This window comes from Mobula hypostoma, chromosome 4, assembly GCF_963921235.1.
Source record: "Mobula hypostoma chromosome 4, sMobHyp1.1, whole genome shotgun sequence".
In the NCBI taxonomy this organism is placed as follows: Eukaryota; Metazoa; Chordata; class Chondrichthyes; order Myliobatiformes; family Myliobatidae; genus Mobula; species Mobula hypostoma.
This window is the reverse complement of record NC_086100.1, coordinates 39,673,812-39,689,084: the sequence shown is the minus strand read 5'-3', so window position 1 is coordinate 39,689,084 and position 15,273 is coordinate 39,673,812. Positions and strand designations below refer to the sequence as shown.

Here is a 15,273-nt window from a genome sequence, read left to right as displayed (position 1 = left end):
TAGCTCTAGTCTCACCAAACCTCTGAAAAAAGTCTGCTCACATTTACCCTATCTATATCCTCATAGTTTTGTATATCTCTGTCAAATCTCACCCCATTCTCCTACACACCAGGGAATAAAGTCTTAATCGATTCAACCTTTCCCTATAACTCAGATCGTCAAGTCCTGGCAACGTCCTTTCTCTGTACTCTTTCAAGCTTATTTACATCTTTCCTGTCGGTAAGTAACCAGAACGGCACACAACTGTCCAAATTAGGCTTCAGAGTGTTGGGGTGAGTGAAGTTATTCCTTCTGATTCAAGAGCCTGATGCTTGGGGGGTAATCTCTGTTCCTGAATCTGGTGGTATGGATCCTGAGGCTCCTGTACCTCCTTCCTGATGGCAGCAGCGAGAAGAGAGGGAGTGCTATTGTTCTGTTTTGTTGTGCTGCTTGTGTTGTTCTGTTGAACATTGTAGCTTTGCTATCTTGACGCCACTTGTGGGCTGCATCTTTAGGTTCTGTCGGCTGTTAACACAAACAATGCATTTCACTGTATGTTTCAATGTACATGTGATAAATAAAAGCCCTCCTTTGGGCCCTATCTACCTGTTATTGCCACTTGCAAGGAATCATGGATTTGTATTCCCACATACCCCTATTATATCCCTGCAAGCTTTGATAGCCTTCCTCGCTGTCCACTATATCCCCAATCTTAGTGTCATCTGTATATTTGCTAATCGAATTTTAGTCTCACTCACATTATCATCCTGACCATTGATATAGATGACAAGCAAAGGAAGAAGTAACAGTCTCTGTGGTACACCATTAATCACAGGTCTCCAGTCAGAGTGGCAGTCTGTCCCTTAGAATACCTTCCATTAATTTACTCAGTACTGATATCAGGCTCACCAGCCTATAATTTCCCAGTTTATTCTTAGAGCCTTTCTTGAACAATGGAACAACTTTAGCTGTCCTCCAGCACCTTTCCTGTAGCTAAGGGGATTTTAAATATCTCTGCCAAGGCCCCTGTAATTTCTGCATTAGCCTCCCACAGGGTCTGTGGGGACACCTTGTCAGGGATTTTTGCACGATAATTTGGCTCAAGACAGCAACACCTCCTCTTCTGTAGTCCATGTATGGTCCATGAACTCACTGCTGTTTTGCCTCAGTTCTATAGTCTCTGTGTCCACCTCCTGATGGAAAAAAGTGCATTTAAGATCTCCCCACCCTCTTTTGGGTGACCATAGATGACCACGCTAATCTTCAAGTGGACCTATTTTGTCACCTGCTATCCTTTTGCTCTTAATATACTTGTCGAAGCCCTTGGGATTCTCCTTCACCGTGTCTGTCAGACCAACCTCTTTTAGTCCTGATTTCCCTTGTAAGTGTTCTTTTGCATTTCTTTCTTTCTTTCTTTTTAAATCTTTTTATTAAATAAGTATACAAAAAGGTAAGCCATAAAGGCACTAATACACTGTTAGAATATAATAAAATTACAGGAGATATTAATACAAAAAAAATGATACAAACAATGTACTTTAAACATAACATACTAAGGTAACATAATAGTATACTAATTTTTATATATATATATCAATAGAGAAAAGGGAAAAAAAAAACCCCCAAAAAACCACCGTGCAACTAACTAAAAGCAAAGCAAAGCAATGGGCTAGCTTGGAACCAAGCAGAGTTAAAAAACTTAAAATCACGTCCTCAATCCCGACCTCCATTAAAAACAGTTTAAAAAAAACAGGAAGGGTATATAAATATGGAGCAAAAAAAAGGAGAAAAAAAAATTACATTAAATGAAAATATTGAATAAAAGATCTCCAGGTCTGTTCAAATTTAAGTGAGGAATCATAAAGATTGCTTCTAATTTTCTCCAAATTCAAGCATAATATCGTCTAAGAAAACCAAAAAAAGGTAGTTGGAGCATTAAGCTCTTTCCAATGTTGTAAGATACATCTTTTCACCATTAAAGTAAGAAATGCAATCATTCTACGGGCTGAAGGGGAAAGATTACTAGAAATTTTAGGTAGTCCAAAGATAGCAGTAATAGGGTGAGGAGAGATATCTATATTCAATACCTTGGAGATAATATTAAAAATGTCTCTCCAAAAAGTTTCCAGAGTAGGACAAGACCAAAACATATGAGTTAAAGAGGCTATCTGCCCCGGACATCTATCACAAAAAGGATTAATATGAGAATAAAAGCGAGCTAATTTATCTTTGGACATATGTGCCCTATGAACAACTTTAAATTGAATTAGGGAATGTTTAGTACAAATAGAGGAAGTATTGACTAATTGTAAAATCTGCCCCCAGTCATCCACGGAAATGATAGACCCCAATTCCTGTTCCCAATCTACTCTAATCTTATCAAATGGAGCTTTCCTAAGTTTCATAATAATATTATAAATCATAGCCGATGCACCTTTCTGACATGGATTAAGGTTAATTATAGTATCTAAAATGTATGTAGGAGGAAGCATTGGAAAAGAAGAAAGTATAGTACTTAGGAAATTTCTAACTTGTAGATATCTAAAAAAATGTATTCTTGATAAATTATATTTATTAGATAATTGTTCAAAAGACATAAGGGAACCATCTAAAAATAAATCCAAAAACCGTGAAATACTCTTAGTCTTCCAAATTTGAAAAGCACGATCCGTAAAAGTGGGATAAAAAAATATGTTACCTAAAATAGGAATCGCTAGCCCAAATTGGTTAAGATCAAAAAATTTTCTGAATTGAAACCAAATACTTAAGGTATATTTAACTATCGGGTTAGATACCTGTTTGAGGCGTTTCAAATCAAAAGGAAGAGAGGAACCTAAAATAGAGCCAAGTGAATAGCCCTGAACAGATTGTAATTCCAGTGCTACCCATTTAGGAATGGATAGTATATCCTGGTCAAGTAACCAAAATTTCATATGTCGAATATTAATTGCCCAATAATAAAATCTAAAGTTGGGTAATGCTAAACCTCCATCTCTCTTAGCTTTCTGTAAATGTATTTTACCCAGTCTCGGGTTTTTATTTTGCCAAATAAATGAAGAAATTTTTGAGTCAACTTTATCAAAAAAAGATTTTGGAACAAAGATTGGTAATACCTGAAATATATATAGAAATTTTGGCAAAAAAAACATCTTAACTGCATTAATACGACCAATCAAAGTTAAATATAAAGGAAACCATTTAGATGAAAGTTGAGTAATATGGTCAATTAAGGGTAAAAAGTTAATCTTAAATAAATCTTTGTATTTACAAGTAATTTTAATCCCAAGATATGAAAAATAATTATTAATCAATTTAAATGGGAAGTTATGATATAAGGGAAGTTGTTTATTAATCAGGAAAAGTTCACTCTTACTAAGATTTAATTTGTGACCTGAAAAAAGACTAAATTGTGCTAATAACTCTAAAACAGCAGGGATGGATTTTTGAGGATTAGAAATATATAAAAGTAAGTCATCAGCATAGAGTGATATTTTATGGGACCTTAAGCCCCGAGTTATCCCAGTAATATTTGGAGATTCTCGAATGGCAATTGCAAGAGGTTCTAATGCAATATCAAATAATAAAGGACTAAGAGGACAACCTTGTCGAGTGCCTCAAAAAAGAGGGAAAAAAGGTGAGCTTAGAAAGTTAGTACGGACCGAGGCCACAGGAGAATGATATAACAGTTTGATCCAGGATATAAATTTCGAGCTAAAATTAAACATTTCAAGCACCTTAAATAAGTAAGGCCATTCTACTCTATCAAAAGCTTTCTCAGCATCTAAAGAGATAACACACTCAGGAACATTTTATGAGGGGGTATAAACAATATTTAACAGTGTGTGAATGTTATAAAAAGAGTAACGACCTTTAATAAAACCCGTTTGGTCTTCCGAAATAATAAAAGGAAGTACTTTTTCTAATCTGTTTGCTAATAACTTAGAAAAAACTTTAGAATCAACATTTAATAAAGATATTGGTCTATAAGGTGCACATTGAGCAGGATCTTTATCCTTCTTTAATATTAGAGAGATTGACGCTGTATTGAAAGATTCGGGAAGTTTACCAATTTTTAATGAAGCCTCGAAAACCCTACAGAACCAAGGGATTAATGAAGGTGCAAAACATTTATAAAATTCTACGGTAAACCCATCAGGGCCAGGAGCTTTCCCCAAATTCATAGAGAAAATAACATTCTTAATCTCATCAGTGGTAATGGGAGTATCTGACATAGAAGACATATCCTGTGAAATCTCAAGGAAGTCTAGGTTATCTAAAAAATCATTCATATATTTAGAGTCTCGAGGAGACTCTGATTGATATAAGGAAGAATAAGAATCACAGAAGGTTTGATTAATCCCCGCATGATCAAGTATCAGTCGGTCATTTTGAATATAAATCTGATTAATTTGAGATTTAGCATAATTAGACTTCAATTGGTTAGCCAGCAGTTTGCCAATTTTGTCACTATGTACATAAGATTCACTTCTTGTTTTCTTTAATTGGTTTACAATCGAGGACGAAAGTAATAAACTGTGTTCCAACATTTCTTATACTTCTCAAGTACCTTATTTGTTCCTTGCTGCCTATGCGCCTCTTTCTTCGTAATTATTGCCTCAACATACCTCAAAAACCAAGGTTCCCTAAAGCAGTTAAACTTGCCTTTTATTCTAACAGGGACCCACAAGCTCTGTACTCTCAAAATTTGAAGGCCTTCCACTTACCAAGCAATCCTTTTGTGGAAAACCTGTCTCAGTCTACGCTTGCCAGATCCTTTCTGATGCCATCAAAATTAGCCTTTCTCCAATTTAGAAACTGAATCCGAGTGCCAGTCCTATCATTCTTCATAATTATCTTGAAATGAATGGAATTATGACCACTAAATCCAAAGTTTTCCTCTACATACACATCTGTCACCTGCACATGATAGGAGATCCAGTATTGACCTCCATATATTGATTAAGAACACTTTCCTGAACATGCATTCTTCACAAACTAAACCATCCAGGCCTTTCAGAGTACAGGAGTCCCAGTCAATAGTCGAAAGTTAAAATTGCTTACTATCACAACCTTACTTTCCTTACAACTGTCTGTAATCTCTCTGCAAATTTGCTCCTCTAAATCCTACTGACTATTGGAAGGTCTGTAACATAATCTTATTCCTCATTTCCATCCTCACAGCCTCAGTAGACAAGCCGTCCAGTCTGTCCTGTCTGAGGAGCACTGCTGTGACTTATTTTCCCTGACTAGTAATTTCACCCCTTCCTCCTCTGTTATGTCTGAAACAGCACCTATCTGGTTCTGTTATAAGTATTCAATTATATTCTTTGTCCTAAATCAGGTAGTAGAAGAGTAGATAACTTCTCTAGCTAAACAATTAGGAAGGCCGAGCCATTGTTTTCAATTCCCATCGCAAACTCTATTCTCTTGTTGCTAACTTCTCCTGTTTCTCCACGGATGGCCTAAACTTGAATCCTACTTCCCTCAACAGTGCCATATCTGATTCAGTTCATTAATTTCTGCATAAGCCTTTCATAACCCTATTGACAAGATGCAACCTGTCTGGGGCACATTTCCTATCTGATCGGGGAAGCCTAACCAAACAGCCCTTTGCAGCCACTGACAAATAATTTCGCTTTCCTTTCCATATGCCATGGAAATCCCAGTTTGCTAACATATTTGCCAGGGGTCTAAACCCACCTGAGCCCAGAATACAGAATATCTCAGGCTTTTCCAGCTTTACTTTTTCTCTTAAACATTCCACGCAGATCTAGCCAGCTCTACCAAAGTATCCTGATTCAGAGGCTGTTTTAGATCAGGGAGGATGTTAAATAAAAGAAATGGCTCACAAAGTAATTATAACTAAGTTACCAACAAAAGAAAAGTATTTAGTAAAACACCTAACAAAGACAAAAAGTCTCATGCCCTTCTATTTTTTGATGAATTCTGCTTGGACAGGGATCACGTGTTTGGAACATCGAGTACTCCAGACCAGCCAATGTTCAAATGTCAACCCTGAGATTCATTTTCTTGCAGGCATTCACAGTAAATACAAAGAAACACAATAGAATCAATGGGAAACCACTCACAGCAAAGACAAACAACCAATGTGCAAACAACAACAAACTGTGCAAATATAAAAAAGAAAAAACACAAAATAATATAATAATAATAATAAATAAATCAATCAATAAATATCAAGAATGTGAGTTATAGAGTCCGTGAAAGTGAGTCCATAGGTTGTAGGAATAGTTCAGTGTTGGGGTGAGTGAAGTTATCTCCTTTGGTTCAAGAACCTGAGGATTGAACTTGGTAGTGTGGGACCTGAGGCCCCTGTACCTCCTTCCTGATGGCATCAGTTAGAAGAGGGCATGGCCTGGATGGTGGGGGTCCTTGATGATGGATGCTGCTTTCCTACAACAGCGTGCGTCTTGTAAATGTGTTCAATGTTGGGGAAGGCTTTAACCATGAATGGGCTGTACTTTATCTGCTACTTTTTATAGGCTTTTCCATAAAGTCCGTGATGATAATCCTACCATAAACAGGACCGCTTATTTCCACTTCTGTAATGTTCCAAGACTCTGCCCTCTCTCCAGCACTTTGTGTGTGTTCTCAGGATTTCCAGCATCTGCAGAATCTCTTGCAAATCTTTTTTTTGTGTTAACTTTGCTTGTTTTCTGTAGTAGCAATACTTTTAACAATCATAATGAAATTAGATAGATTTAAGAAGCTTATTTTTTTGCGATATCTGCTCAAACTGACTGCTTGTATGAAGAGTCTGTGCAAGTCAATTTTTTCCATTATTATACTTGTGAATTTGTTGGCTTGTTATTGATTAAATACAGTCCTATAACTTTCTAAATGAGGATTTTAATTAGCCTGACAATTTAAGAAACTGTAACTTTAAGTAAGTCTATTAACTTTTCTCCTTGAAATTTTGCAGGCAATGGTCTTGTGCGCGAACATGCATAAGGAATGCTACGACAGGTATCTTTTTTCTTTTGTGCTTGCTTCCATCACTGCTAATTCGAGTTTACAGCCATTTGTAGTTTATGTTTGTCCTCCAGAATAATATGTCAATTCCATACTATTCAGAAGAAATTCACATTAATGGAGGTACAAAATGGACTCTTTCAACTCAGCATGATTCACAGTTAATGTAGTCAGTAGTAAAAAGTGTAAACATTCAATGAACAAAATAGGAAATGGTTAGAAATGTTGCTGAAAGGTATTGCAACAGTTGATAGATTTAATTATAAGCATTATGAATAGATATCATTAGAATATTGGATACATTCCAGAAACTTTATTAGGGCAAACAGATTTACGTTCAAATGCAGTGGACCCTTGTAAGAACCTGATTGCCACATGGCAGTTCCAACAGTATTTTAATATCTGCTTGCTGATGTAACGTTATTGCTCACGTCTGACTTTAAAAGAACTCACTTTCACATCCTTTTTCAATTAACTCTTGTTGCGAGTGTCAATCCCGTTTGTGATATATTTTGTCATTTCTTTGTCAGATGTTGGGGAAGGAATTGTGTGGAGCTGAAATGAAATGTACTATTAGTATCTAATCTGAATTTTCAGCATTGTTGTGACTAGAGTGGCACTATCCGCTATGTAAATATCTAGTTATTGTTTGTTGGTATCAGGTAACACTAGATAACAGCCCTGAGATTACCCGGTCGGTTTCACTTCACAGCAATTACCAAAATTAAGTGGTTTTTATTTTGTTTTGATGACAGCATGTGTTGCTTTCTTCATAGAAATTGTCAGTGATTGTTGTGAAATAAATTCTGAGGTTGAAGTGTAACCTGTCACATTGTCATTCGTAGATATTCGGATTCAGGATAATGCCTAGTGAGCCAAAATTACCTTTTTCTTAATAGTGTAATATCTATCTACTCTATATTTAAATATATTATACAAGGAAGTCCCTTAAAACTAAACCGATCCTTAATCTGTTAAACAGGCAGTTGCAGAATAGAGAAAGTCCTCATTGCAAATCGAGGCGAGATTGCCTGCAGGGTCATGAGGACAGCGAAGAAGATGGGTGTTCGTTCTGTGGCAGTTTACAGTGAAGCGGACAAAAATTCCATGCATGTCTCAATGGTAAGTCATGATATTAGACCACACAGAGCAGAGGATGCTTCACGTACGCATTTATGCTTGTTTTGTATTAATCCAGTGAACCAGAGTTACATCAGCTCTTCAGAATATAGGAGAAAGAAGAACTTAAAATTCACAGTAATGGAGCTATAAAATGAACTCTTTCAATCAGTCCATTGCATGATTCTCTTTTAATCTAGTCAATATTAAAAGGTGTTTAGTGATTAGCCAGTATGACCATGCAGTAACACAGAAGCTGAATATTCTTTCCAGAATTATTTTCAAATTATTTTGACAGCTGATGGTATAAGATATTTACAGTAATGATATTAGGTACTGCATTCATGAGTTGGAATCATAGAAACATAGAAAACCTACAGCACAATATAGGCCATTCGGCCCACAATGCTGTGCCAACATGTACTTACTTTAGAAATTACCTAGGATAATTTCAGGGCTGAATCCCTTTACTCCTATACTAAACCCATCCAAGGAAACATATGTTAGTTAACAATGTATCTCGCCTGGATAGCCTACCCACTATTCCTTAAACCTTAATGCCCGGTACCTTGTGATATAAACAGTCAACTATAAAGAGGAGAAATTAAAACATGATAAGCACTGACCTAGTAGAGGAAAGCAGTCAGGTTTCTGGTTCTGTGACTTGGAAGGGAAGAGGGGAGAACAGGCCAGCAGTGGGTAGTGGTTAAGTAGAGAAGGAGGTGTATAGCAAGTGTAGGCAGCAAGGAACAATTGAGGCACTTGAGTGCAAGAAATACGAGAGAACATAAGAGAGAGGTTAGGAGGGCTAAAAGAAGGCATGATGATACTCTGGCAGACAAAGTGAAGGAGCATCCCAAGGATATATTAATTTATATCCTACTTAGAGATCCCACCCTGCAAAAACTCATTCAGGGAGGTAGCACCATCAATTTGTGGGAGACTCCCGGAACTTCCGGGAGAGGTGGGATGTCTGCAATAGAGTAGCTCCTTAGCAGCTAGCCAGATAGTTTAAATACTGTTAGCTATGCTAATGAACGAATGACACCTGTTAAACTCACCTCAACATGTCTTTTGCAGTCTTAACTCACCATGGGCAATAGAAAAGTCACTGTTGCAAACAGTGCAGCAAGCAACACTGTCATTATTTTGACCCCTATTAGGCAGGGGTACACTTTAGTGTAGTCTGGGGTGATGTACGTTTTATATTTTCTTTTATTGGAACACTCTGCCATGGCGTGCGCGCGCTCTCTCTCTCGGCTCTCTCTCTCTCTCACTCTCGCTGGCTCTCAAAAAAATTGATTTCTGGGACATCATATATAACTTGCGGGCATCAGGGAGCCACTATTAATATGCGGGAGACTCCCGGAACTTCCGGGAGAGGTGGGATGTCTGTTAAGAGCAAAAGGATAGTGAGGAACAAAATTGGTCCACTTGAAGATCTGCGTTATCAGCTATTCATGGAGCTGAAAGAGATGATGGAGATCTTCAATGGATATTTTGCATCTGTATTTATTCTGGAGACAGACGCAGAATCTATAGAGCTAAGGCAAAAGAGTAGTGAGGTCGTGGACTATACCTGGATTGCAAAAGAGGACATGGTTACTGTCTTCAGACAAATTAGGATAGGTAAGCACCAAGGGCTGGAAAAGGTGTCCCGTTGGACCTTGGAGGAGGCTAGTGCAGAAGACGCTGACTTGGAGTTACACATAGTTTTTGGTTCTTTGTGGCGGTGGGACCCGCTCCCAGAGACTCACAGCCAACCGCTTTTCGATATCCCAAGGACGCAGCCTGGAAGATGAGCGCACCTTCGGGGTTCTGAGCTTTTGTGGCCCTGAGGACAGGCTGATTTTGAACTAGTGAAACCGACTGAAGCATCGCGCGAGAGAACGGAACATCAGAAACAGCGGATCAGTGGAAGCTGTGTACTCAGCAAGTTGTTGTTCTCGTTCTCTCTCTCTCTCTCTCTTTCTCTCTCTCTCTCTCTCTTTCTCTCTCTCTCTATCGTTGATGGGTGAGACATTGGTGCCGATTTGCGGGTCACTGAACTTGGGAGAAAAAGTAGCATCACAGTCTTTTAACACCGTAAATCAGCGAGTTGTTTTGTTACGTCTCCCCTCTCACTGTGAAAGGAGACATTTCCTTTTCCCTTTATGCTTAACGTCCACGATACGTTCTATGAAATCGGACGTTTTGTGATTTGGATGTTGTGCAAACACCATATTATATACTTAGCAAACCTATATGGAGTACTGTAGTGTACCTGTATTGACTAAATAGCCAAGAACTTACACTAAAACTGTATACTGTACACTATAATACATACATACACTATAATTTTTATTTCATTTTAATCTTCCTAATTTTTTTCACTTTAACTTTTATGTAAATACTTTCTTAGCCTATATCACACACAATTTATCAAAGATGATCGGGATCATCCATATCACTGTTCTCAACTTCCTCATAGTGTTCCACTGGAAGAGTTTCAGGTCAAATGACCTGCGTTTGGAAGCCAAGATGCACTTTACAGTAATATTTTTGAAAGAAAATTAAACAGAGAGATAACACTACTCCAGTCAAGAGAAACGCAATACACAAGATTGGTTAGGTCCGCTACGTCGCGGTCTCCGATCGGGACTACGGACGTATATGCGATTGGACGTTGTCCGAATGGACATTAAGCGGCGCACACCTGTATTAGGAAGAGGGAGAGAGCCTGGGTATGTCAATCTGTTGCGTGAATGATTCGTTTTTGTTGTACTGCAGATCATGGTCATTGTTGAGGGCTTTGCTGTTGCTTGCTTGGCGGGTGGACGGTGCTGGTGCTTTTTTGCGGAAGTGGGTGGGGCTGAAGGAGGGCCATTGCTTTTCTGATGCTTGTGCGTGGGAAGGGGGAGTGGGGGGGTCTTTGGGGTTATAATGTTTAACTGTCGTTCTTTCTTAGTGGCACCCTTCTGTTTCATGGATGGTTGCAAAGAAAAAGAATTTCAGGATGTATATTGTATACATTTCTCTGATATTAAATTGAACTATTGAATGTGTGGGGGGCCCTGGCAGAGGTATTTAAAATGTCCTTAGCCATGGATGAGTCGCTGGAGGGCTGGAGGATAGCTAGTATTGTTCTGATGTTTAAGCAAGGCTCAAAGAATAATCTGAGAAATTATAGACTGGTAAGCCTAACATCAGTAATGGGTAAATTATTACAATGTATTCTAAGGGACAGTATACGTAAGTAAATAGAGCCTGATTGGGGATCATCAACATGACTTTCTGTGTGGTAGGTCATGTCGAACCAATCTTTAGAGTCTTTTTGAGGAGGTTACCAAGAAAGTTGATGAAGGAAAGTCAATGGATGTTGTCTATATGAGAGTGGTGGTAGATAGTTACCTCTCTGACTGGAGGCCTGTGACTAATGGAGTGCCACAGGGATTGGTGCTGGGTCTAATGTTGTTTGTCATCTATATAAATGATCTGGGTGATAAATGTGGTTAACTGGATCAGCAAATCTGAGGTCAACACAAAGATTGGGGGTGTAGTGGACAGTGAGGAAGGCTATTGAAGCAGAGGGATCTGGATGAGCTGGAAAAATGGGCTGAAAAATGGCAGATGGAATTTAATGCAGACAAGTGTGAGGTGTTGCACTTTGGGAGAACAAACCAGTGAAAGGAGGAGCATTGACAAGTGCAGTAGAATAAAGGGATCTGGGAATTCAGATCCATAATCCCTTGAATGTGGTGTCACAGGTATATGGGGTTGTAGAAAGAGCTATTGGCACATTGTCTTCATATAACAAAGTACCGAGTACAAGAGTTGGGTTGTTATGTTGAAGTTTTATAGGATGCTGGCGAGGCCTGATTTGGAGTATTGTATACTGTTCTGGTCACTTTATCTAAAGATGTCAATAAGATTGAAAGAGTACAGAGAAAATTTACCAGGATGTTGCTGGAACTTGAGGACCTGAATTATAGGGAACGGTTGAAGAGGTTAGGACTTTACTTCCTGGTGCGTAGGAGAATGAGAGGAGAGTCAATAGAGGTATATAAAACCAAGAGGGGTATAGACAGGGTAAATGCAAGCGGACTTTTTCCACTGAGGTTGGAGGAGACTGAAGCTAGGGGGTCATAGGTTAAGGGTGAAATGTGACATATTTAAGAAGATCCTGAGGGAAAACTTTTTCACTTAGAGGTTTTTGCAAGTGTGGAGGGAGCTGCCCATGGAAATGGTGGATGTGGGTGTGATCGCAACATTTAAGAGAAGCTTGAATGGGTTTGGAGGTGGAAGGGGAATGGATATCTATGGTCCAACTGTGGGTCTATGAGACTGGATAGAATAACATGGGCTGGAAGGCCTGTTTTTGTTGTATGACACTCTGATTCTATTAGAAATAGGTAAAGCACTCGAGCTTATTCTTCTGTTGAAATTAATAAGCAATGGTAGGAATAGACCATTTAGCCTTCAAACCTACTGCGTCATTTATCAAGAACCTGACAGGTCTTCTACTCTGGTGCCATTTTCCTATCATCCACTTATCTCTTGTTACCTTAATATGCAAAAATCTAGGAGTCTGTGTTTTAAATTAATCCTACGATTGAGACTTTATAACCTTGCAGGGTAAAAATTCTAAAGGTTCTTCACCCTCTGTGTGAAGAAATTTCTCCTCATCTCGAACTGTAATGGACCCCTGATTCTGGGCCCCTCCACCAGAGAAACCATGCTCCTTACGTTTAGCCTATCAAGTGTAATAATTATGTAAGTTTCAGTTAAATCTCCTCTCATCCAACTGGAGTTTAGACAACACATGCCTGGTCTTTTAGACAGCACATGCCTGGTCTACTCAGTCATATGGTGGGTTCATCATAATCAGAACCATACAGTAATTCCCACAGCTGAATTATGGACCACCAACAGCAGACATGTAAAAGCCCTGGAACAATGCTACCAAAGAACCTTATGAAAGATGATCAGCTGGAAGGACAAATGCACCAATGTACTGGAAGAGGCCAATGTGAACAGTATTTCCACCACGATAAAGCAACACCAACTCTGATGGATAGGCCATGTCATTCAGATGCCTAACTCAGATCTCCCCAAACAGATCCTTTACTCCCAGTTGAAGGAAGGTCAGCAAGCATCTGGTGGGCAAAGGAAATGCTTGAAGGATAACGTAAAAATCAACCTGAAGAAATTCAACATTACATGTAACAGCTGAGAAGACATTGCACTGAATAGGAAGAAATCTGTTCAAGAGGGAGCAGCACTACATGAGAGCGATCTCCACTGTGCCACAGAGAACAAGCAGGAGCTGTGAAAGGAGAGAATGAACAACCAAAAGACCCAACCACTGACCACAGTCACCACTTACTCGTGTCCACACTGCACCAGAATATGTGGATCCTGGATCAGCCTCTAAAGCCACCAGAGGACTCAACAATAGGAGAAGATCTTACTCGACTCGAGTGGTCGCACTACTACGAGTCCAGAGAAATTTTTGCTACAATATCTCTCACAAATACACAAGAAAATAAGAGCAGCCATTGGTCACCATGCCCTCATCTTCGCTGCCATTCAGCGTAAGACCACCACTAATCAACACTGACTTGCCCATTCCTCTCTATGGCAAATGTAACTTCCTTTCGGTAAGGTGGCCAAAAGTTTACAGATACTCCAGGTCGAATCTCACTTTATATTATTGCAGTGAGGCATCTTTATCCTGTACTCAAAATCTTTCAGTAGAAAGTCCAACATCCCTATCTGCTTGTTATATCTGCATATTGGCTTTCAGAGACTTATTTGTACAAGGTCATTTTGATTTCATCATTATAAAAGTACTTTGCTTTTCTGATTGTGCAGCAAAGCACATAATTTCACTTATGGCACGTTATATTGCATCTGTCATGTTCTTGTTCACTCACTCAGCTTCTCTATAACCCATTTGTACGTCCTCCGCTCTATTCACAATCCCAGATTCTGCAAACATGGGTATATATACTGTAACATTTGGTCCCCTCAGCTATATCATTGATGTAGATTGTGAATAGCTGCAGTATCCCATCAATCACAGCTAGCAACCTGAGAAAGATCCTTTTATTCCCTCTCTTAGCTTTCTGTCCAATAACCCATTCTCAATACCTATCATTATATTACCTGCCAGCTTTTTGTCTCTAAAGTTATTGACCAACCTTTTGTCCGGGACCTCCCAAATGCACCACATCTGCTGCTTCCCCTTTTCCAATACGAGTCATGTTCTCAAAAGAACTCTGTAAGTTAGTCAAACATGATTTTTCTTACATAAATCATACTGATAGTGCTCGGCCCTATTTCTTCAGTGTTCATATGGTAGATTCCAGTGTTGAATCTTCTACTAATGTTGGACTGACAGGTCAGTCGCTGTCTGCTTTCTCCCTCTCCTTTCTTTATTACAGGGGTTACATTTGCTACCCCTCAATCCTCAAGAATAATTCTAGCATCTATGGAGTTTGGGAAGGTTATAACCAGAGCATTCATAATCTCCATAGCCAACTGTTTCAGAACTTGGGGACATAGATTTTTGGGCTTTTGGGATTTATTGATTTACAATCAAGCGTTAGGTTATGGCTTTGTGTGTAAATCCAATGAGCATTCATAACAAGGTGGATGAATTAAAAGTGCAGATTGTTATTAATGAGTTGGGATCACAGAGACATGCCTCCAGGGTGACCAGGGATGGGAGCGCAACATTCGGGGATATTCAATATTCAGGAGGTATAGACATGAAAGAAAAGGAGGTGGTGTAGTATTGCTGGTTAGAGAGGAGATTAACGCAATAGAAAGGAAGGACATTAGCCGGGAGGATGTGGAATCGATATGTGTAGAGCTGCATAACACTAAGGGGCAGAAAACGCTGGTGGGAGTTGAGGCCACCTAACAGTAGTAGTGAGGTTGGGGATGGCATTAAACAGGAAATTAGAAATGTGTGCAATAAAGGAACAGCAGTTATAATGGGTGGCTTCAATCTACATATAGATTGGGTGAACCAAATTGGTAAGGGTGCTGAGGAAGAGAATTTCTTGGAATGTATGTGGGATAGTTTTCTGAACCAACATGTCGAGGAATCAACTAGAGAGCAGGCCATTCTAGACTGGGTATTGAGCAATGAAGAAGGGTTAATTAGCAATCTTGTTGTGAGAGGCCCCTTGGGTA

General features: G+C 39.0%; 1 protein-coding gene across 1 annotated transcript in view; it reads left to right on the top strand.

Moving 5' to 3' along the window:
• Positions 1–15,273, top strand: part of mccc1 (methylcrotonyl-CoA carboxylase subunit) — an 80,394-nt gene that overhangs the window by 20,808 nt on the left and 44,313 nt on the right. The window contains exons 2-3 of the mRNA XM_063045668.1: positions 6,923–6,966; positions 7,955–8,094. Of these exons, the coding sequence (XP_062901738.1) occupies positions 6,923–6,966; positions 7,955–8,094 (184 nt within the window). The remainder of the gene's footprint in view (positions 1–6,922; positions 6,967–7,954; positions 8,095–15,273) is intronic.